At 45.0% G+C, this 25,113-nt stretch overlaps 1 protein-coding gene across 1 annotated transcript in view; it reads right to left on the bottom strand.

The window, feature by feature from the left end:
• Positions 1 to 503: 503 nt before the first annotated feature.
• The window catches only part of PIK3R4 (phosphoinositide-3-kinase regulatory subunit 4), a 73,452-nt gene continuing 48,842 nt past the window's right edge, over positions 504 to 25,113 (bottom strand). Inside the window, 7 exon segments of the mRNA XM_027961833.2 lie at positions 504 to 1,075; positions 1,782 to 1,890; positions 2,185 to 2,273; positions 2,868 to 2,968; positions 6,333 to 6,464; positions 8,048 to 8,259; positions 10,636 to 10,800. Of these exon segments, the coding sequence (XP_027817634.2) occupies positions 905 to 1,075; positions 1,782 to 1,890; positions 2,185 to 2,273; positions 2,868 to 2,968; positions 6,333 to 6,464; positions 8,048 to 8,259; positions 10,636 to 10,800 (979 nt within the window). The 3' untranslated portion in view covers positions 504 to 904.

The raw sequence follows: 25,113 nt of genomic DNA, 5'->3' as shown, positions 1-25,113 counted from the left end.
CATAAACCCTTTGGCAAGTGGATGGACAGTGACATGTGGATGGAGAAGTTCCTGTGCTAACAATGATCGATAAATCTGAAGGGTTCATTTTAGCGGGGAAGACCACATTTTGGTCTCCTGAAAATATAAATTTTGGCATGTTTTTGACAGCTTAATCTTTTTACTTTTCTCTCTTCGTGCATTTAATAAATAATGCACACTGGATAAAAGCAAGTTGATGGGACAAGTTTCAGAATTTATAGTGGAAACTATAAAAAAACAGTCATGATGACCAAGAAGAGACACATTTCTCTGGAGCTGACGCACAGGAGACCAAGTCTCCAGGGTTAAACATCTAAGAAGGCCAGCTCTCAAACACAAGCGAGGAAAGGTGGGCTGGAGCAGGACGCACGCCACAGGCCTGGCAGTGCCACTGGGCGCCTGTGCCACCAGTCCACACACCGCTGAAGGTAATTCTGCCATGTTTACCGTTAAAAACACCAACAAAAGCAGACAAAACCCCCTTAAGAGGCTTGAATACAGTTTATTGGCTGGTTTGAATAGCATTTTTAATAGCAAAAGAAAAATGCGTTAACTTTGTAATAGCTTACAACCAACTTTCAACTGTCGTTTTTTAATACAAAGTAAACTGAGATCGTGTAAGTCATTTTAAATTCCTTATCTCTGTGATATATACAATAAGAAAAGCGCCAGATACTGCTGTCTGGCTAATTCCAGCTGAGACACACACAAGGATGCCAGCAAGTTCCTTAGCCACCTTGCATGGGATCTGTTTAATCACTAAATAGACATGATTCCAAAAACTAAGCAAAGGAATCTGCACTCACTCTGTTCTCTAAAAGCACTTTTTCTCGAGTCACAGGGTATTGCTGTGATTTCGCAAATTACATGCATCTCCCAGGCTTCACTTCCACACCTTAACAATGCCGTCCCTAGAGGCGGTCACGATGAAGCCCTGTGTGGTCTGGAAGGTGGCGATGTCCGTGATGATGTCGTGGTGGCCCACGGGCAGGGACTCCGGGCCCCTCCGCGGGCCGTCATCACTCGGCCCCACTTTCTGCTTGTTCTGAATCTCCTGTGTGGTGGTTAAAAGCAAGGAGAAGGCCAGTCAGGGGCAGGAGCACATCCTGCCGCCTGTCCGCACCCCTGCTTCTAAGGAGCGCTGCTCTTTGTTTAGGCTGACCCTGGTTCGAAGCAGTCACACTTTCACAGAGGCACCGCTGGGGAGTCCAAAGTGAGGGTCTAGGTGTCCAGTCCCTGGACTCCACGAGCACCACTTACAGACATGGAAACTTATAGACAGGCGGGTAACCTGTGCATGTTACCCCTGTCAGCGTCAAAGAACAAAGGGGAAGAACCAAGAGGCAGCGACGACCCGGGCCTGGACACACGTCTGTGTCAGACGCTCCAGCCCTCCCGAAGCTCGCTGCCACTTGTGAGTCCCCGCACTGCCACTTACGAGCCAGCCGGCCTGAGACGAGTGACTCAGCCTGGACGTGCTTGACTTTCCCATTTGTGGGAGGAAGACAATAAAGGCACCAAGCTCTATGAAAGGCCCGGCCAGTGTTCACAGCGCTCTTACTCTGACTGATGTGATCACACATGCACTTTGTTTATCCTACCTTAGTGAACTCGATTCTAAAAATACCGAAAAGTCAAGAGAAAATAAAATTTCTAAATTCAAAGAAATACTGCCACTCTCAGCCAAAGCCATTCCTGATATTCATGTCCGCCGTTTTTGTTCCTACAAGAGGTGGCGGGAAAGCAAGGACCACTGATACCTGGACGACTTCGGTGCCTTCAATGACCTTCCTGTAGTAGGACACGGACGGGGAGCCCGTGCTCCCCGCGACCACGTAGGACCTCTCTGGGTAGGCCAGGTCCCAAAACCTGCGGAGGAGAGACGGGGTCATTAGGTGGCAGCAGACAGGGACGACTGATCACTGACTGACACCCGTCAATGCTGGCGTGTCCTCTTCTGTGTTTGGAATACAGCTTTTCTAGAAGAGCCTAAAATCAGTTCCAAGTGAAGTATTAACAGCTGTCCCTGCAGGATGTGGATGACCGCAGGCATCACACCACTGCTGGTGTCTGTAACAAACCACCTGTGGTAACCACAGTATTCATACACATTTAACTACCCTTCTCCTTTCAAGTGCTGAATATGAAGTGTCTTTACTGTACCTTATTTTCATGTCTGAGCCCGCCGTTAGCAGGATGGGGTTGCCATCTGCAGGACTACAGTAGAGCCCGTGGACACTGTGAGAAGAAGGCTTAAAGGAAGTAAAGAAACAGAGGGTCAAATGTCGCCCACAAAGGATGCAGCCATTTCTAGAGATAAGTCAGCTGTCAGCAGTTAACTGAAGAGACCAGAGACAGATCACTTATGTCCTAAATCTTTCTTTGGGAATTTAAAATACATTTGTTCTGTATCACCCTGAATGAAGAAGCAAAGCCTCCTCAGCTTCTTAAAACTCTCCGTTTGGAATGAGAAGGATCCCAACTAAAGGAAAGAAAAAACTTTCCTACCCTCTACCCCAACAAAGCAGCTTTAAAAAGTTATGTATGACAGGGTCACGTTCCATTTTTCTAACGATCTAAGCTTTAACCTTTCCTTTTCTAATTAACCCAGATTCTACTGGGGTTCCAAGGAAACATCACAAACCTTATGGAGCTGGCAACCAGAACACCCACAGAAGCAGACACCGGTAAACTTGGGGAACTGGAAAGCAGAGGGCAGCAATACCCGCTTAATACTTACTTAGTAAAAACCCAAGCTTAAAGCACAACCCCAAAGCCCAGCAAGGATCACGGCTGGCAAAGACGCCTGACCGAGCTGGGGACGTGGGAGATGACACTGGCCTTACCTGTAACTCGGACAGGGGGGGCGCACTGCTGGCCCAGAGGGTAAACCTTCGGTCGCCCGTCTCCATGTCCCACATGGACACCTCGTTGTTGCCCTGGACAGCTGAGGGAGACAGGCCAGCGTTACTTGGACGAGGGCTCCGCTAGGCGAGTCCACGTCCTGGCAGAGGAAGTTAACCTGCACACGTTTCCATTTGCTCCCCATCCTGTAGGAGATGCTCACGGACACTTTAAGTCATGCTGTGACCCTGCCTCCACACTAAAGTGTGAAAAAGAAATGTTTCTGCTAACCTACTGGTCAGTACTTTACTGCTGTCGAGCTGAGTGCAGAGGAATGTCGGGTGGAAAGCAGAGCACAAACAGATTCTGCCCTCAAGAAACCTGCAGTCTAGCAGGAGAAAGAAAAATACAAAGCATTGAGACAACGAGCACAGAAGAGAGAACGCAGAAGTCCACGTACACTCGAGAAGGAAAGGCCACATCCGGAGGGCGAGGTGGATGTCGCTTCGGGGAGTGTGTCACTGGGACAGATATGGGGGACACGCGGATCACGGGGGGCAGACAGGATGGAAGGAGCGAAGCACACACCCACGTCCGAGTGTCGCGGTCTGACTGGGGCACGTCTGTGATGGGGAGAGCACAAGGAAGGGCAGAGGGGGACGCTGGGGAACGGTTCCTGCATGCCTAAGAGGGGCTTTCTCAAAAGTACTTTTCAGCAGTGTTTTGAGGAGTGACAATACCCCAGCCTTCACTTCCTCATTAATGTTTACTGAACCCACTAGGTTTACTGTGAGCCAGTCTCTGTCCTAGGTCCTGAGGAAGAGAGGACAAATAATGCAAAAAGAAAAAGAAAAGAAAATTCCTTTTCACAGAACTCACACCCTAGTGGTGACAATAATCCCACCAAAACGCAGAGGCTGTAAGCAGGAATCTGCCCTAGCTCAAGGAAAAGTTCAGAAAGCCCCTGTGGCCGGAACCGTTTCCTTGCACCTTTGGAAACAGGCCCTCTGACAGTACGCCCTCCTCAAATGACCCTACTCTGGGCGTGCCATCTGATTCCTGCTGGAACCCTGACTGGCCGAGAGGGTTGTGAGGAAGCAGAAATAGGCCCCATAGAGCCTCCAGGCTGCGGGGATGAGCTGGGCTATTTCGTGGAAGGCACTGGCAGGTATGGAGCAGAAGAAAGAACAGGCTAGGAGGAGGGATTCGTTAATAGGAACAAGACATGCTGTCATCTGGGTGAGGGGACAGTGGTGGGAACAGTGAAAGGGGGGCAATTCTGGACACATTTTAAGACAGGACACGGGGAACTGGCTGATGAACTGGAAGTGGGAAGTGGGATAAGAAAGAGAAAAAAAAAAAAAAACCAAGGACAATGTCAGGGTTCCTCGGGAGCTTCAAGCTGAAATGGCTGCCATTTCCTGGGATGATACTGCAGGCGGAGCGAGCCTGTCCCGGGGGGAGGCGGTGGTGGGTGGACAGGAGACCAAGGGTCTGGCTTGGGCAGGTCAAGTTTCAGCTGGCTGTCAGACATCTTGGGGAAGATTTTATTTTCTAATTATTAGACTTTTATTATTAAAAATGATGTTGAGATTTAACAGGAATGATATAATCTTAGGTGATAATGTTGAACAATCTTTGTTGACTAAGTTGTTACCCTTCAAAAAATAATGAGCCAAGCTGAACTTACAAAATGAGCAGATATCCAGATAAGTTCACTAACCGCTTTCCTTTGCATCAGTTTCCATGTCTTTAAAAACCTATGCCCTTCTCAATACACAGGGAGGCTGAGGTTCTGAACCAAATCTTCACAGATCAGTATTACAGAGTAATTTTCTCTTTGTGAATGAGAAAGCACTTCTGCTCTTAATTGGAGGATAACTACACCACAATACTGTGACGGCCTCTGCCAAACAGCGTATGTGTCCCCCGTCCCGAGCGGCAGCCCCCTCCCTCCCCACCCCATCCCTCTGGGTTGTCCCAGAGCGCCGGCTCTGCTGCTTCGCTCATGCCTAGAAACTTGCGCTGCCGTCCGTTTCACATGCACTGATGTACATGTTTCAAAGCCATTCTCCCGAATCATCCCCCCGAATCATCCCCCCTCGCCTTCTCCCAGAGTCCAGAGGTCTGTCCTCTGCTGCCCTGCATGTGGGATGCTCATCACCGTGTTTCTAATTCCATATCCATGGGTTAATAGACAGTACTTGCCTTTGTCTTTCTCACTTACTTCACTCTGTATACTAGGCTCCAGGTTCACCCACCTCATTAGAACTGACAAATGTGTTCCTTTTTATATGAGTAGTATTCCATTGTGTGTACCACAGCTTTTAGGGAAGATTTTAAATAGGCAGATATAAAAACATGAATAAGTTTGGTACTGCTTCGCCTGGGGCTGGATGTGCTCACATAGGGAGCCAGCGCAGAAATACCAAGACTGAGCCCTTGGGCGGGCCAGAGATTAAATGTAGGAAGAGAAGAAAAAATAGCAAATCAATCGACGAAAGAACCAAGAGAGTGACGTCCTCAATATCAGACGAGGAAAGTGTTTCAGAGAGAGGAAGTGATCAACCAAGCAAGCGCCAACTCCTGTAAGACGCAGGATGCGTCACGGCCATGGGAGGCGGCAGCGTGAGTCACCGTGACAGCGGGCGTGCAAGAGACAGACGCATGGAGAGGAGGGGGCGGGGGCCTGGAGGGGTCTCGGGAGAGGAGGGGGTGGGGAGCCTGGAGGGGGCTCGGGAGAGGAGGGGGTGGGGAGCCTGGAGGGGTCTCGGGAGAGGAGGGGGTGGGGAGCCTGGAGGGGGTGCAGGGAGAGGAGGGGCGGGGGGGGTCTGGAGGGGGCGCGGGGAGAAGAGGGGGCGGGGGCGGGGGTGGTGGGGCCTGGAGACAGGAGAACACGAGGAAACACAGCAGTCAGAGCCACAGTCTGTCAGGCGCTCACTGTGTACAAGGCCATATGCATCACAGGTGTTATCTCACATTCTTACAACTCTGCTAGACAAGTTTTTTAACCACATTTTACAGTTGAGAAAAATGAGTTTCAAAGAGTTGCCCAAGTGTCCTGCCTAAGAATCTATACAAGGAAACCTGAACACCCCATAAGAGAAGGAGAGGGAGGCTTGCAAGAAAGGCAACAGAAATCGCAGCTGAGAGGGAGACCTCAGGTTCCAGCTCAGATTTCCAGGAAGATGACGGCAACTTTAGCAAAAAACAGGGAACACAGGAGAAAGAAGACAATGGGAAGGCAAAGGTGGTGGACAGGAAGGGATGGCGGTGGCGTGACTAATGGGACTCCGTGAAACACAATAAATGAGAAATGACAATGAGATATCCGTGGCAGGAACTTCCACAGAATCAGAACTGACCACAAAAGCCAGCATTTGGCTCACAAGGTAAAAACTCTTAAGGTCATGAACCTGGGCAGCAGGGTCCTCTGCCCCAGCCCCACCAGCCCGCCTGCCTCCTACCTGCGATCACCCAGGACTGGTAGAGCGGGTGCATGGAGAGGCGCCGGACGCGAGCCCGCGACGGGTGGCAGTGGCTGGAGATGGGCAGCTGGAAGCGCATGTCCCAGCAGGCCATGGTGCCGCTGCTCGTGCCTGTGAGGGGAGAGGCGCAGGCGTGACCACAGGAGGCTCGGTTTCAGTGCCGATTCCCGCCAACGGTACGTTCAATCTGGCTGGCCACTTAGGAAAGAGCTACTTTGCTTCCGGGAAGCTGCCCGTCCCACCCCTCGGTTCCAAACAGCACCTCAGCCCAAAGGTACAGAGTACTAGCACAGTGCTACCACAAACCTAGCAAGTGTGAGGCAAGAATGAACAGCTCATTAATGACTGACACTTACTAACTGCCAAAGGCACCCGTGAAAAAAACCCAGAAGGCCTAGAGAAGACATAAAGCGAATCTGATAAAGTAAAACATTCAGACTGCCCTACGTGAGCAGAGGTAGTTCACCGGCGCGGTAATCTCAGTCAGCCCTCAAGCAGCAGCAGCCCTGCGGCAGTCCTCAGAGCTCAATCTCTGCCATGTGCCCTTTTCTCTGGAACCTTCTGGAGACAGGCATGGCTGTCTGAGCACAGCAGACACTGGGTGACTGCCTGCATGTGTGCCCATGACATCTGAAACCCCACAGAGAGAATGCCAGCCATCCCAAAGAATAACATGCACTCTAATGCCAAGGCTGGTCTCCAGGTCCAGTGGAGACCGGGGTGGGAAAAGACCAAAGGGGCATCGGGCCCCTCTGTCTCCTGGCCCCTCTGCAGGCCCCTCAGAGCTGGTGGGGCTGCGTGAGAGCCACCGGGGTAACTCGCTAACCTGTGGCGTGTGTGACAGCTACTTTTCCAAGCCTGGCACAACATCTTCCTGTGCCAGGGCAGCTTAGTCTCGCAGAAGGCAAAAGATAATGCACTTCACACAAACCATATAAAATAAAGGGCTGATAATTAATGTCACAAATGCAAGACAGGGAATCTATTGAACAGAAACTAACATGCAAGCGTAGCAGAGTCCAATTCTTCTGAAAGAGTGTGCCAAGTGACAATGAATAAGCTCCAGTACCTTCTAAAGGGGCAGGTCCAAAGCCTGGCCGGGCGGTGGGGGGTGGGGGCGGGGGACGGTTAGTGAAACTGAAACAGGAGAGAAGCAAGGGCACAGGTGCTCTTCAGCAAGGACAGGCACTGGGAAGGGGTCACAAGGCCAGCGGCCACTGTGGCTCTCCTCCTGCTCGGGACGCTTTCACCTCATTAAGTCCTCAAAGCCACCCTTGGAGGGAATGGGCCCATCTGAAGGAGAGGACAGTATGACCAGAAGGGTGAAGCAGCTTGCCTGTGGCTACCGGGATTTAAAAGCAAGCGTGCTCAAATTCAAACGCTCTCATCCCATAAACCCAGCCTGTTGCTTCCCTGGCAGAGTAAGAAAACGCTGGCAAATCTGACCACTGTAGGGGCTCGTTTAAAAACAAAGAGAGAGAGTAAATTGTTACATGCGCTGAATACTGACCTCACTCTTTCAAATTTGTTTAATGAAAAAATTGAAATGCAAGTATTATAATAATGGGGGGGGGGGGCGGGTAAAGGACATGGGGGAAAATCAGCAATGAAGACAAAGGAAAAGAGCTTTCTTAAGAGGCACGCTTGACGGCAGCATCCAGACCCAGTCAAGGACCTGAAAGGCAGCTCCCTACCGATGCAGAGCCAGCACTGGTGGATGTCCACAGCAAAGGAGGTGATGAGGCCTGCCTTGAGATCGTGCCTCAGCGTCCAGGCATTGCTGGAGGAGCGGAGGTCCCAGCCCACCAGAGCGCCGTTCACGGTGGCATAGGCCAGCACAGACTGCGCCCCGGAGCTGAAGTGATGCAGGTCCACCACGCAGCCGTCCTCCTTCTGGTCTAGGACTCTAGGAGACACACGTCAAGAGGCAAAGGCTCGTCCATCACGGAAGACACAGCACCCGCCTCCACTGCAGATCAGTCTACCTTCTAACCATGGTCAAGAAGTAAAAACTCTGTGGCCCATCTAAGACAAGGATAGCTGAGCATTTTTTAAAAAAATTACTTCAGAACTACAGAAGAGCTGCGAATGTAGCGCACAGACTTCCATGTATCCTTCACTCACCTTCCCCTCATGCTGACTTCTTTTATTAGAAAGAAGGATTTAAGATTCACTGCTGTTACTGCATGAATCAATCATTCGCTCCCTTTTATTACTGATAATAAAGTGAAGTAAATAAAATTAGTGATTCCTTTGTAAGTACTATTCCATTCTTTGATATACCTGTTTGTTTGTTTTTTTCCAAGCTGAGATATTTTTAAACTAAAAATAATGCCATAAACATGCTGGCCAGCTTTCTTGGTCAGTGCGTATCAGGCCTCTGCACACTGCTGTTTCGGCTTTGTCGAGGGTCAGCAGCACTGTCTGTGAGAGCTGGGCAGCGAATCTGTCAGGATCCACAGCCACATGTGTTTCTGCTGCATGTTCTTTTCTTTTTTAAAACAACCCTTTGAAAATGCAAAAATCATTCTTAATATGGGCCATACTGCTGGCTGTAGCTGGCTAACTCCTGTCTTAGGCAAAAAATTATATTTATAAACATTCTAACACTGACAATATCCCCTAAAGTGATGATGAAAAGTCCAGATGCCAAATAAACAGTGGAAAGGATCCACAGATCCTAAGTATTCAGAGCCAAGGGAACACAGGCAGACTGAATGCGCGGCCCGTGCGGGGTTTCCTGGGAGTGCCTGCCGCCAGGCAAAGCTGAGCCTCCTGGAGCAACCTGCTGATCCAGAGAGTCGGTGTTGCTCGGTTGCGTCTGACTCTTTATAGACTCCTTGGACTATACAGCCCATGGGATTCTCCAGGCCAGAACACTGGAGTGGGTAGCCTCTCCTTCTCCAGGGAATCTTCCCAACCCAGGTTTCCCACATGGCGGACGGATTCTTTACCAGCTGAGCCACAAGGGAAGCCAAGAATACTGGAGCAGGTAACCTATCCATTCTCCAGTGGATCTTCCTGACCCAGGAATCGAACTGGGGTCTCCTGCATTGCAGGCAGATTCTTTATCAGCTGAGTTAAGACTAACATTCGCAATGAAAAGTGCTGTCAGCCTAGAGGCTCTCCTGCACGAAACGTATACTCTGCTGTGGGGTCCTCACGCCATGCACTCTGCCAAGAGCTCTCTGGTGATTTACGCCATGCAGAGGCTGCTTTGTAGCCACTCTCTGCTGAAAGGACTTCTTAGTTCAAGGTTATTATAACGGGTCCTGGACAGAAGCTGCGCAAGTCTCTTTCGTGAACGTGTTAAAAAAAAAATAACATCTCTTAATTGGTAAAAGCAAAACAAAGAATAAACAAAATGATACAAACAAATAATAAAGTCCCAGGTGACCCAATCATCACCCCCTTCTTCCTGCCCAATGGAGGTGAGCTATAATCCACTGAAACTGTGATGAGGCGTCTGGTGGCTCTGCTTCCTCCCTGAGGGGCCCCACTGTGCCTGCCCCGCCCTACGCCTACACACCGGGTGGCACGCCCTGCAGGCCATCTCCCCAATCCACCCGTAAGCTGGTCCCCAGTCCTCATCACAGGGCATGCGGTCATACTGCACCAGAGTCATCTGTTCACTGGTCTGTCTCTTCCACCAGACTCGTTTCTCAGAGAGTATAACAAACACATCTTACTCATTTCTGCAATTTCCCTTGTGCAGCACACACTAGTCAGCTGAAAAACTGTTCTGTTTGACCTTTAAATATCTTACCTTGCATGGGTTTAATCTATAAGCAACCACAATCTGTAAGAAGTGGAAGAAATTCTTAGATAAAGCCAGCCAGGATCTTCTTTTTAAAACGATAAACAAACAATCTGACTGAACATTCTGCTCCATTCCCAGCAACTTCAGAGGCTTTACTGCCAAGTGACAAAATGCTGACAACACTTTTGAGCTTCCTTTAATGAAGAACACTCACATTTTCGAAACCAGCAGCCAGAGCTGAGACAGAAGATGTAACTGATAATTAGGTTATTCAGATTCCAGACTGGGATGAGCCACATGTTCAAAGCTGCCCTTCTGACCTTTGGACAAACTGGCAGAAATAGTTTCCTCAAACTGTGTGTGATAGATTTGAGTTGGAAACTCAATTTTATTCATTTCATGTGCTTAAAAACAGAAGTACATTGTCACAGGCCCTCAGCTGATCCAAACTGTATTACAGGAGGGTTCCATTATCCCAGGACACCAAATGCAGTTTAAAAAACACAAATGACAGACAGATACCTGCTCTGCAGAGGATGAATCTTGGGAGACTTGGGCAGCTTAGAGGCCTCAATCGCAAGAAGCTGGACGGCACCGTTATCGGACGCTATGGCTAAGTAGTGGGAACCCTGGCAGAATGTGAGCGTCTTGACACGGCCCCCAATTCGGCTATACGTGAGGATAGACCTGCAAAAGAAAATCAGAACTGCGTTTCTGAAGAGCCACAGAGCATCATTACTGCTGACATTAAGCAGGCACATTACTATTGACAAATAAACAATGATACCCTGAGGCCTGTTTCCCTCCCTGATTGTCTAACAAAAATAACTCCCCTCAGAAGCACTGGTATAAAACCACCTTTCCTTCTGATACTTCCAAGTGGCCATCTTCACACGCTTCTCTCTGATCACGGGAAGACTGTCCACCCTCCTTTCCAGCTGGACTTCCCACACTGTGGCCTGACCCAGCTTGCCTCCTTTCTGCAAGTCCTGAAGCCCTCCTCTTACCCCTACAGCTATTCTATAATCCCGCAGACGCAGCTGCCACAGCAGGACGGCACTGGCTTTGGAATCATAGGGCCGAGTTCCACTAACTGACCACCAGTGTGATTTGAGTCAAGCCGCTTAACCTGCACTGCATCTCAGTTTACCCATTTACAGCCCAACATGCCTAAGCAGGACACAGCATAGCTCAATTAACATGCAAATCATGAAACATTTATTAACACACAGTTTTACTATAATATTCAGTCTCTCCCACACACACATTGACCTCTCAAGCTGTTTGTCCCCCTCCTTTAAATTTACCACCAAACTTCCTGAATATGACAAGCAGTGCCTGCCTGCCTCCACTACAGAGTTCCTCCTTTATCACCCTCCACAAGCGTCACACACTCAGCCTTCCAAGGGCCCACTCCTTAAAGGTCACAAGCCCCAAAACACCAAATTTATTCACCTCTATCTTCTAAAATTTATTATACAAGTTAATACATCTTAAATATACAAAAACTATTTTTTCTTAAAAAGAAGTAAAAACATAATTCTAACACCCAGAGAGAAACACTTTTGTTGTCTAGTTGCTAAGCTGCATCTGTAGCCCAGCAGGCCCCTCTGCCCATGGGGTTTCCCAGACAAGAATTCTGGAGTAGACTGCCATTTCGTTCTCTACCAGGGTCCTGCCCCGGTGGATCCAGGGTAATTCGAAGGGGAGATGGAGTAGGCAAGGAAAAACTTACTTATTTAGAAATATAAAAAGAGATTAGGAAGAAATAGTATAGTAGGAAAATTAGTAGAGAAAAGAGGCTGAATAACTTGGTTTACGTGGAGAACTAATAAAACCTCAGGACAAGAGGTTTGCACCATCTACGTTAGGCCACCGGCGCCCGTTTGAATAGCAGAGGGTACTCCGCCTTGGGCTCCCTCTCATGGGTCTTAGAAGCCGGGGCAAGTAAGTAGACATGGCAAGCCTCCACGCCCCAGATGGGAATTCAGCCTGAAAACAGAGTAAGAAAAGAAGACAGGGGGGGAACCAGTCTTTCCAGTGACTTGCCCATCCTCTATTGTCCAGAAAGGCCTTTTATACTTTTGATTCTACATAGAGAGCAATGGATAATACAAAATTATGCAGTGTTAACAGCCCTGACTCATCGAGACCAGGCTTTCTCTCTGCATACCTAGTTGTATACACAAGTCTTAGGTGATTAACATCATCTTCTGGCCAGAAGGAAAATTAGCATTTTACAGCCCTTTTCTGATAAGGGTAATAGTGCTGTTCTTCCCAAAGTCTGGTGCCACTCTCAGAAAGCACTAAATAAAAGTTACATTCTTACATAGCAAGGACACAATAATTTATAACAAGAAAGTGGAGTACAGTGGTTTATAACAAAGAGAAAATTAATTAACTCAAAAGTCTAGTGTTGCTAACATCAAAACTACTATATTCCTATTTCTGGATCCTGATTACATTGACTAATATCCTCCTAGGTGCCTAAAAGATAAAGGATATGGAGGCCTGGCAGCAAACATTAACTCAACAAACTCTTCACCAAACTAATTCTTAACTCTATAAGGCTCTATATCTTTAAGATGCTTTAAGCTTCGTGCCTCTCATGGTTGGGGGCTGTAAACCAATCCGCAAGTTGTAAAAGTCCAGGCAGACCGGTCAGATAAGTTAGAAAGCCATCAAAGGGGTTTAAACCGAGACATTCTTTTTATATGCAGGAGACTGTTAACTGGAGCTCTGAGTTAACTTTTTCCAGAGAAAGATGGTAATGTCAGAAGAGTATAGTATAGCAGACAGTAAACAGACAGATTTTGGTTTCGGGGTAGAGGCTCAGACAGAGGACCCCTTGAGACCTGACTCGCCTTGCTCATCAGGCCTCTCCGATGACCTTGTCATGGGTGGGATCTCCCGTGCTGGCTCCTGGCATCTCCAGGAGATCTTCCCGACCCAGGGACTGGACCCAGGGATTGAACCCCAGTCTCCTGAATTGTTAGGCGGATTCTTTAGCACTGAGGTATCTGGGAAACCCACAGAGGAACACTACAGACATTATTATAGAGCTTCCCAAAGAGTTTTCTATGCATATTACAATATATTTATATTTGATTTATAAATAAACATGGAACATTTTACATATTAATTAATCATGCCTCTCTAGTTCACTTTTTAATAGCAGCCTTGATGAAATACAATTTATATGTCATCAAGGATAACATTTTAAAGTGTACAACTCAGTGACCTGAAGCATGCATGGGCATTTTATCCCTTCTATGGCTAAATAATATTCCACTATATGGATATACTATATTTGCTTATCCATTCAATAGCTGATAGACATTATGGTTTCCACTTTTTGGCTATTATGAATAATGCTACTGTGAACACTCATTTATAGATTTTCATGTGAACAAATGTTTTCAACTCTCCTGGTTTATACCTAGGAGTAAAACCGCAGGGTGACAGGTAATCCTATGATTAGCATTTGAGAAACTGTCAACCCTTTTTCCAAACGTGCTGCAACATTCTACACTCATACCAGCAAAGTACAAAGGTGCTAATTTCTCCACATCGTCTCCAGCACTTGTTCTTGTCTTCTTGATTACAGTCATTCTAGTGGATGTCATGTGTATCCCACTGTGGTTTTGATCTGTATTCCCCTAAAGATGCAGAGTACCTTTTTTCCATGCCTCCCGGTTGCCCTTTCATGTTCTTGGGGGACTGGCTCCAGGACCCCCAGCAGATTCCAGAATCAGTCAATGCACTAGTTCCTCTAGGCCCTCTGTATCCAAGGGGTGTATATCAACAGAAAATATTCTATCCCTGGTTGACTGAATCCACAGAACCCACAGGTATGAAGGGCCAACTCTATCGGAATCCTCTGCTTTTTAATTACTTGTTTTCTCACTGTTGAGTTAAAACATTTCTTTATATATTCAGAGTATTTAAACATATGATTTAAAATTATTTATCTCATTCTGTGGGTTGTCCTTTCACTTTCCTTTGAAGCACAAATGTTTATAATTTTGATGAAATCACATCTATTTTTTGTCACTGGGTTTTTTGGTGGCATATTTCAGAAGAGAAACTTGCTCAGTTGAATCTGACTCTTAGAGACCCCATGGACTATACAGTCCATGGAATTCTCCAGGCCAGAATACTGGAATGGGTAGCCTTTTCTGTCTCCAAGGGATCTTCCTAACCCAGGGATCAAACCCATGTCTCCCTCATTACAGCCAGCTGAGCCAGCAGGGAAGCCCAAGAATACTGGAGTGGGTAGCCTATCCCTTCTCTAGCAGATCTTCCCGACCCAGGAATCGAACTAGGGTCCCCTGCATTGCATCTGAGCTGCCTAAATCCAAGGTCATGAAGAATAACATGCCTATGTTTTCTTCTACAAGTTTTACGGTTTAGCTCTTACATTCAGGTCTATGATCCATTTTGAAAAATTCTCTGCAAACCATTCTTTAGCATGCAATTGCCCAGTAATCTCTACACCATCTGTTCAGGCTATTCTTCCCCACACTCAGCTGTCCTGGCACCTGTGTCGGAAAGCAGCGACCATAAACGTGCCTCTGCATGTCAGTTCTAGCCCACTGACTAATGCATTTATCCCTATGCCAGTAACACAGTGTCTTGACTGCTGTAGCTTTGTGGCCAATCTGGAAGTGTGATTTCTCCAACTCAGTTCTTTCCTTAAGACTGTCTTGCTATTTAAGTCCTTCGCATTTCTTCATGAATTTTAGGATCAGAATGTCAATTTCTGTAGAAAGGAGTAGATGGAAATTTCATAGGGAAAACCTGAGGATCACTTTGGGGATGTCAGCTATATTAACAAAGAGCAAAAGTTTTCCACTGAATGAACATGGGATGTGTTTCTACTTAGGTCTTCTATAAATATTTTAAAATATTTCTTTCAGTGATGTTTGTAGCTTTCAGTATTCAAGTCTTGTATTTTTCTGTTGAATTGATTCTTCGGTACTTCATTGTTTCTGATGCTCTTGTTTCTGTAGTTCATCTTTGGATTGTTCACTGTTGGTGGTGGTGGTTTAGCAGCTAAGTTGTGTCAGACTCTCGGGATTCTGTGGACTGTAGCCCGCCAGACTCCTCTGTCCATAAGATTCTCCAGGCAAGAATACTGGAGTAGGTAGCCATTTCCTTCTCCAGGGGATTTTTCCGACCCAGGAAATGAAACCCAGATCTCCTACATTACATTGCAGGCAGGTGATTTACCATCTGAGCTATTGGGAAGCCCACAGCTCATTGTTAGCATGCAGAAATCCAATTGACTTTTATAATATATAAACACTGTATGATCTTATGTTCTACAACTTTTTGTTGAAATCATTTGATAGTTCTAATAGGTTTTCTTTTTTATTGCTTCAGTTCAGTTCAGTTACTCAGTCATGTCCAACTCTTTGCCACCCCATGAATCACAGCATGCCAGGCCTCCCTGTCCATCACCATCTCCCGGAGTTCACTCAGACTCACGTCCATCGAGTCAGTGATGCCATCCAGCCACCTCATCCTCTGTCATCCCCTTCTCCTCCTGCCCCCAATCCCTCCCAGCATCAGGGTCTTTTCCAATGAGTCAACTCTTCTCATGAGGTGGCCAAAGTATTGGAGTTTCAGCTTCAGCATCATTCCTTCCAAAGAAATCCCAGGGTTGATCTCCTTCAGAGTGGACTGGTTGGATCTCCTTGCAGTCCAAGGGACTCTCAAGAGTCTCCTCCAACACCACAGTTCAAAAGCATCCATTCTTCAGCGCTCAGCCTTCTTCACAGTCCAACTCTCACATCCATACATGACCACAGGAAAACCATAGCCTTGACTAGACGGACCTTAGTCAGCAAAGTAATGTCTCTGCTTTTGAATATACTATCTGGGTTGATCATAACTTTTCTTCCAAGGAGTAAGCATCTTTTAATTTCATGGCGGCAGTCATCATCTGCAGTGATTTGGGAGCCCCAAAAAATAGTCTGACACTGTGTCCACTGTTTCCCCATCTATTTCCCATGAAGTGATGGGACCGGATGCCATGATCTTTGTTTTCTGAATGTTGAGCTTTAAGCCAACTTTTTCACTCTCCTCTTTCACTTTCATCAAGAGGCTTTTTAGTTACTCCTCACTTTCTGCCATAAGGGTGGTGTCATCTGCATATCTGAGGTGATTGATATTTCTCCCAGCAATCTTGATTCCAGCTTGTGCTTCTTCCAGACCAGCGTTTCTTCTGCACAGAAGTTAAATAAGCAGGGTGACAATATACAGCCTTGACGTACTCCTTTTCCTATTTGGAACCAGTCTGTTGTTCCATGTCCAGTTCTAACTGTTGCTTCCTGACCTGCATACAGGTTTCTCAAGAGGCAGGTCAGGTGGTCTGGTATTCCCATCTCTTTCAGAATCTTCCACAGTTTATTGTGATCCACACAGTCAAAGGCTTTGGCATAGTCAATGAAGCAGAAATAGATGTTATTTTGGAACTCTCTTGCTTTTCCATGATCCAGCGGATGTTGGCAATTTGGTCTCTGGTTCCTCTGCCTTTTCTAAAACCAGCCTGAACATCAGGAAGTTCACGGTTCACGTATTGATGAAGCCTGACTTGGACAATTTTGAGCATTACTTTACTAGCGTGTGAGATGAGTGCAATTGTGCAGTAGTTTGAGCATTTTTTGGCATTGCCTTTCTTTGGGATTGGAATGAAAACTGTCCTTTTCGCGTCCTGTGGCCACTGCTGAGTTTTCCAAATTTGCTGGCATACTGAGTGCAGCACTTTCACAGCATCGTCTTTCAGGATCTGAAACAGCTCAACTGGAATTTGATCATCCCCACTAGCTTTGTTCGTAGTGATGCTTCCTAAGGCCCACTTGACTTCACATTCCAGGATGTCTGGCTCTAGGTGAGTGATCACACCATCGTGATTATCTGGGTCCTGAAGATCTTTTTTGTACAGTCCTTCTGCATATCCTTGCCACCTCTTCTTAATATCTCCTGCTTCTGTTAGGTCCAGACCATTTCTGTCCTTTATTGAGCCCATCTTTGCATGAAATGTTCCCTTGGAATCTCTAATTTTCTTATAGAAATCTCTGGTCTTTCCCATTCTGTTGTTTCCCTCTATTCCTTTGCATTGATTGCTGAGGAAGGCTTTCTTATCTCTCCTTGCTATTCTTTGGAACTCTGCACTCACATGCTTATATCTTTCCTTTTCTCCTTTGCTTTTCGTGGCCCAGACAGTAAAGTCTCTGTCTGCAATGCAGGAGACCCGGGTTTGATCCCTGGGTTGGGAAGATACCCTGGAGAAGGGAATGGCAGCCCAGGCCAGTATTCTTGCCTGGAAAATCCCATGGACCGCAGAGCCTGGCAGGCTACCATCCATGGGGTTGCAAAGAGTCGGACATGACTGAGTGACTTCATTTTCACTTTTCTCTTCTTTTCACAGCTATTTGTAAGGCCTCTCAGACATCCATTTTGCTGTCTAGATTTTATCAAATTCTTTCTAAGAATCTTTTGAGATCATCTGTGGTCTTCATCCTTTATTCTATTAATGTGATATATTCACTGACTGATTGTTTCAAATGTTGAAAACGGTTTGCATTCTTGGGATAAACTGTACTTGGTCATGGTATATTATCCTTTTAACATGCTAAATTCAGTTTACTAGTATTTTGTTGAGGATTTTAATGCTCATATTACCTATGCGTCTTGGTCTGCTGTTTCCTGGTGATATATTTTGCCTGGTTGTAGTATCAGGGTAACATTGCCCTTACAGAATGAGTCAGGAAATGTTTCCTCATCTATTTTTTTGAAAAAGGTTTTGAAGGATGGGCGTTAATTCATTAAGTATTTGGTAGCATTCACAATGAACCCATCTCGGCCTGGGCTCTTCTTTGTGGGAAGTTCTTCTTTTAATTACTAATTTAATCTTACTGTTATAGGTCTGAATATTCAGGTTTTCTATTTCTTCTTGATTACCTCTGATAGGTTGTATCTCTCTAGGAATCTGATCTGTCCATTTCATCTAGATTATTTCATTTGTCAGCATACAATTGTTCACAGTATTCCTCTGTGCTCCGTAGTGATGTACTCAGCAGTAACGTCCCCTCTCTCCTTCCTAGTTTTAACTTTAGTAATTCTCCCTTTTTAAACTGGTTATTGTAGAAAAGGTTTGCCAATTCTGACCTTCCCAAAGAACCAACTTCTGCTTTTGCTGGTTTTTCTCCTTTACTTTCTATTCCCTATTTCATGCGTTTCTTCTTTGGTCTTTTATGATTTCCTTCCTTCTACTTGATTTGGGTTTACTTTGCTCTTCTTTTTCTAGATTTAAGGTTAAAGCTAAGTTACTGATTCATGATTTTTCTTCTTTTTAAATACAGCTGCATGCAGCTATGAACTTCTCCTTGAATACTCCTTTAACTGCACCCTTAAGTTTTGGTTTGTTGTATCTTCATTTTCAATCATCTTAAAGTATTTCTCTAATTTCTCTTTGAACCACTGGTCATTTTGCATGCACTGCTTAACCTCTACAAACCTGTGAATCCCCCAAATCTAGTTTCATTTCACCGTGGTTAAAGAACATGTGTGTTGATGCAGCTTAGTGCCTTTACATTTACTGAAGCTTGGTGTCTGTCCTAGACAATCTGCTGCAGTTGGGTAGAGTGTTCTATAGATGTTGGACCTGGTAGGTCTGCAGTGTGCTCAACTCTTATTACAGGAAGAGCATTAAAGTCTCCAACTATTACTGTTCAACTGTCTTCCCCTCCAATGTTGTCCATTCTTCCTCCATGCAGGGGCTCTGCTGTTAGCAGCCTGCTTGTAATTGCTATGTTTTCCCCATGGGCTGACCCTGTTATCATTATAAAGTATCCTTGTCTATCTGTAGAATTGATTTTTGTGTTAAAATGTTGTCTGAGGTAAGCTTAGCCACTCCAGCTCCTTTAGAAACTGTCTGCATGGTGTACCATTTTCAGCCCCTTTACTCTCACACTGCATCTCTTGAATTTAAACTATTATCTCTCGTGGGCAACAGTCATATCATATTTTGTCTTACTTCCTGCCAATTCTGCTTTCTGACTACATTTAATGGGATTAGCAATAAGGTAGGGCTTACGTTTGACATTTTGCTGTTCATTTTCTCTATGTCTTACATGGGTTGGTTTGTTTTTTTTTTTTTTTTGTCGGGGGCAGGGGGGGGTGTTGTTCTAGTCCACCACTGCTGCCTTGTGTTATAAACATATTTTCTAGCACATGATTTTAATCCCTAATTTCCTTTGTCACACATTTTTGAGTCTCACTAAATGTTTTAAGGGTTTCTTTTTTCCCTGGAAAATACAATCAACATCTAAAAACAATCAGATGAGCACCAACTTTGCTCCAAAATATCTGCACCCCCCCTCGTCTGTGCTATTATTGTCATACAAATTACACCTTTATGCATTATAAGCCTGTCAACGCAGTTTTATAAGTATTTCTTTACATAGTCTTCTTTTAAAGGAGATAGCCGGTAAAAAAGAGTTACAGAAAAAAACTTAATTTGTGCCATCTTATGTTCACTCCTGTGTCTACTGATACCTTTACTCAATGCTCTTTATTTCCTCATGTGGTTCAAGTTAGTCTCATGTCCTTTCCTGTTGGCACGATAGACTCCTTTCAGTATTTCCTTCAGGGAAAATCTGCTGGCAATAAATTCCCTGTTTTTATTTACCTTGGAATATCTTAATTTCTCCTTTGTTTCTGAAAGACAATTCTGCTGGATATAGAATTACTGACCATCAGCCTTTTTCTTCTAAGACTCTGAATATATCACCTCAGTGACTTCCAGGCTCCAGCATTTCTGATTAAATGTCAGCTATTAACCTTACTGAAGGTCCCTTGTACAAGATGAGTCTCCTTTCTCTTTTGCTTCAAGATTTTCTGTCAACAATTTGCTTATCGTGTCTCTCGCATGGCTCTCTTTGACCTCTGTCCTGTTTGGAGTTAGCTGAGCTGCTCAAGTGTGCAGCTTAATGTTTCTCACCAAATCTGGGGCGGGGGTGGGTTCAAGCCGCACTTCTTCCAGCATCTTCCTGCTCCTTTCTCTCTCCTCGCCTTCCGGGACTATCGTGTATGCTGGTGCCCCTGACGGCAGTCCACAAGCCTCGGAGGCTCTGTTCGGTGTTCTTTATTCTCTTTTAGTTTTCATACCTCTGAATGGATGTCAACTGATCTATTTTCAAGACCCTGGTTTTTCCTCTCGCCAGTTGAAATCCACTGTTCAGCCCTGAACTCTTCATTTCTGTTATTATACTTCTGAATGCCAGGATTTCTGTTTGTCATTTCTATCCCTTTATTGACATTGTCTATCTGTTGAGACATTTTTCTCATAATTTCCTTTTAATCCTTCAGACAAGATTTCTTCTAATTCTTTGAACATATTTTTAATCACTAATTTAGAGTCATTGTCTAGAAAGTCCAATTTCTGGGATTAGTGAGGTACTTTTCTACTGCCTGCATTTCTTCCTGTATGTAGGACATATTTCCCTATTTCTTTGCCTGACTTTTAACTTTTGTCCAAAACTAGACATTTTAACTGGTATGTATTGACTTCAGAAATAAGACACCAATGTCACTGCTTATTTAGTGACTTGCCTAGAGACCAGTTCTACAAAGTCTTTATTTCTCATGTGCGGCCACTGAACTCTCTCTTTAGTTAAATTAGTTATCCGCTAATGACATTTCCTGGGGTCATTAAAGAATCCGCCTGCCAATGCAGGAGAAATGGGTTTGGTCTCTGGGTTGGGAAGATGCCCTGGAGAAGGAAATGGCAACCCACTCCAATATTCTTGCTTGGGAAATTCCATGGACAGAGGAGCCTGGCAGGCTACAGTCCATCGGGTTGCAAAAGTCAGACATGACTTACTGACTAAACAACAATGACATTCCCTTGCATCTCATGAACTGATGCAGGTCCAGCCTTTGTGAGGCTCTCTGTGCTAGCTGTGGCACACCTTCAACAAAGCAGTTTACAGCTCGGCCTCATCCTTCATCTCCTGCTCACACAGAGGCTCAAGATCGGCCACAGGTGAGAACCTGCAGCCTCCGGAGTTTCCTTGGGCTTACACACAACCCTGCAAGTGCATGCAGTCTTACAGATAACCATGCATACATCCAAACTTCAAAAAATCCTACTGATACCGCACACTTGCTTTAAAGTTTCTCGTCAGCCTCTTCTTAGCTACATACAACTGGGACTGCCACCTCAGGCAGATGCAATGTTAAACAAATCCCAAATAATTGCAACAAATGTTCGATGGGTAGTCTTTCCTCAAAGAACAAAGTAACAGGTCAAATAAAGTCAGGACAGGCCCTGATCATGGAGGTTTACAGCAAGCTGGTCAAACAGTGATAATTCTCTGGAAATGGGGCTTTGGAGGAGTTCCAAAGCCATTATGACCCCTCCAGTGGCTACTGCTGCTGCTAAGCTGCTAAGTCGCTTCAGTCGTGTCTGACTCTGTGCAACCCCATAGACGGCAGCCCACCAGGCTCCCCCGTCCCTGGCTACTAAGCTGTTGGTTTTCATGGTTACTGTAGTTGTGGGACTGTAAGTTTTCCAAGCCACTGTACAGCATGGAAGTAGTAGGGGGTGAAATCAGGGCTCACATACATGGCTCACTGTTCTGAGAGTCAGCCATTATTCTCAAACAACAATTTTCAGATTGATGAAGGACTTGAATTTCTAGAATTCTGAAAAAGTTGATTTTGACAGTTTTTGCCAGCGTTCTCATTGTTTTTAAGGAGGAAAAGATTTTTGAAAATTCATATTCTGTCATTCTAAAGACAGAAATCCTACATAAGTTCTTAAACCGACTCCTCAAACCTGTATTTTCACATGCTGTATCAATATATTCTATATCAAAAAAATGTATTTCTACAGCAATCACTTTATTTCCACAATAATCACTTATTTATCCAGTTTCATTCCTACTGCTGAATCTTTAGTTTGCTCCCAGTTTTTTACAGTTAAAAATTAAAAAGAAAGCAAGAAAAGACAACCCTTAGAATGGGAGAAAACAATAAGCAAATGAAACAACAAAGGATTAATTTCCAAAATATACAAGCCACTCATGGAGAAGGCAATGGCGCCCCACTCCAGTACTCCTGGCTGGAAAATCCCATGGATGGAGGAGCCTGGTGGGCTGCAGTCCATGGGGTCGCTAAGAATCCAACAGGACTGAGCGACTTCCCTTCCACTTTTCACTTTCATGCACTGGAAAAGGAAATGGCAACCCACTCCAGTGTTCTTGCCTGGAGAATCCCAGGGACGGGGGAGCATGGTGGGCTGCTGTCTATGGGGTCGCACAGAGTCGGACACGACTGAAGCGACTTAGCAGCAGCAGCAGCATGCAACTCAATACTATAAAAACAAACAACCCAATCAAAAAGTGGGGAAAAGACCTAAACAAACATTTCTCCAAAGAAGACAAACAGATGGCCAATAAACACATAAAAAGATGATCAGCACTGCTCATTATTAGAGAAACGCAAATGAAAACTACAGTGAGACACCACTTCACATGGGTCACAATGGCCATCATTAAAAAATCTACAAACAGTAGATGCTGGAAAGGGTGTGGAGGAAAGGGGCCCTCTTGCTTTGTTGGTGGGAATGTGAACTGATACAGCCACTATGGAGAACAATATGCAGATTCCTTAAAATACCAGGAATAAAACTACTGTAGGACCCGACAAGCCAACTACTGGACATATACCCTGAGAAAATCATAACTGAGAAAGACACGTGTACCCGAATGTTCACTGCAGCACTATGTACAACAGCTGGGACATGGAAGCAACCTAGATGTCCACCAACAGATGAATGGATAAAGCTAGCTTTGGTATATATATACTCAATGGAATATCACTCAGCCATAAAAAGGAACCCATTTGAGTCAGTTCTAATGAGGTGGATGAACACAGAGCCTATTATTCAGAGTGAAGTAATACGTAAGAAAGAAAACCAAGTATCATATACTGACACATATCTGGAATCTGGAGAGATGTACTGATGAGCCTATGTGCGTGGCAGCAGTGGAGATGGAGATTAGAGACGTGTGGACACAGCGGGGGAGGGGTGGGTGGGACGAATAGAGAGAGTAACATGGAAACACATGCACGACCATGTGTAAACAGAGAGCCAGAGGGAGTCTGCTGTCTGATGGGGATTCTGCGAGTCCCAGACTGGGGCTCTGTGACAACCTATAGGAGTGGGACGGGGTGAGGGGTGAGAGGGAGATTCAAGAGGGAGCCATATATGTACCTATGGCTGATTCATGTGGATGTTTGGCAGAAATCAAAACAATACTGTAATGCACTTATCCTGTGATTAAAAATCAATAAAAATGTTAGAGCTGCTGATAAATCTCTTTCTTAAATGCTCTCTTGTGTTGCAGTATGACAGAACTTAAATGGTTTCTTCTCTCTTCTTTTCTGACTGCTCTATTCCTGTCCCCAAAATTCAATTCTGTAAAGTTCAGGCCTCAGGTTAACCCTTTACTTCAGGGCAGCCATATCACTCAAAAACTTCAACTTCTAATACTATCTCGGACTCTAAACTATGTAATCCTAACACTGATAACTTTCTTGCACAACTCTTCACTGGAATAACACTCTACTTAGATGTTTCACCATCAAATTTGGCAAGTACCAAATACATCAGTGTTTCCTAAAATCAAGAAGCTAAATGAGCCAAAAATGGGGGAGCACAAATAGCATATATGGAAAATACAGTTTAGAATACTACAAAGGATTAAATTTTTAAAATCTATGTAAAAGTTAAAAAAAAAAAAAAAAAAAAAACAGCAATTTTTCAAGAATTAGTCCCCAAGGGAAAAACTAAAAGTTTAACTGAAATAAGAAAGAAGCAAATGCCAGAGCTAAGATCCAGATGGCCTAAATCACCGATGCAATTCAAGGAGAAAGTAAGAGCTGCAACGGGGTGGTCAGCCAACACACTGCGTGGGGGGAATGCCCAGGCACTCAGAATGTACTAGTGAGATTGCCTAAGAAAACACAGCACCGCTATGAAGGCCTCCTTCTCCTCCATCAGCTCACAAAGGCATGTGATGAGGGCAACACTCCCTATTCCCTCGCCCTCTTTCTCTCCCTGCACCTGGAATGAAGCCTCTCCAAGCTAAGGCCTACAGTCTGCTCTTACAGACAAGAGAGCAGCTGTGTCCAGAGGACACCCATTCTCCTAAACATCATACAAACGTTCCAAAGACTACAGTTACTGTCAGCTGAACTGCCACATATTCTGGTAGACCACTGCCTAAAATATGACACTGGGACAAAGGCATGGCTCTGTGATAAAAAATCATCTGGAATTAACAAGAGAGGTTTTTGCAAAGCTAATGGATGATTCCAAGTTTTTACTTGAGAGGTTTACTCCAATCAATTAAACTTATCCTCCTAATAAAAGCAATAATGAATACAACTAATGATGATAATAACAAAGAACCATTTGGAAAATAGTTATCAGAGGAGGTTGTTAAAACATTAATCAAAATGCTAATAATGGTGGGGGGAAATCAAAAGAATGGCTGTAGGCAGGGAGGAGGCAGGCATTTTATGCAAAGGAACATGATGGAACATTCTAGTTATGTTCTGTATCTTGAGAGTGGTTTTTAAGTTGCACAAGTATGTGTATTTGCTGGATCTTTTGAAATGGTTAAGATCTGTGTGCTTCTCGGCATACAAACTTTATGCCCAAGAAGAAAAGGAGAACTATAAACAAATATTAGCAATATACATGCTGAAATTTTTAGGAGAAATGTTCTGATATCTGTGACTCACTCTGAAATACATTTTAAAAAGATGAATTGATAGGAAGATGGATAATTATACGACACACCAAATAAAGTAAAACTATTAACTATTTAGAGTCTTGCTGCAAGCATGTGTGTTCACTGGAAAACCTCTTGCAAGGTTTGAAAATTTCATTTAAATATTGACAAAAAAAATTGCCTCATG

This window comes from Ovis aries, chromosome 1 (genome assembly GCF_016772045.2).
Source record: "Ovis aries strain OAR_USU_Benz2616 breed Rambouillet chromosome 1, ARS-UI_Ramb_v3.0, whole genome shotgun sequence".
NCBI lineage: Eukaryota > Metazoa > Chordata > Mammalia > Artiodactyla > Bovidae > Ovis > Ovis aries.
Note: the sequence above shows the minus strand (reverse complement) of the source record. Positions and strands in the feature narration are given on the sequence as shown.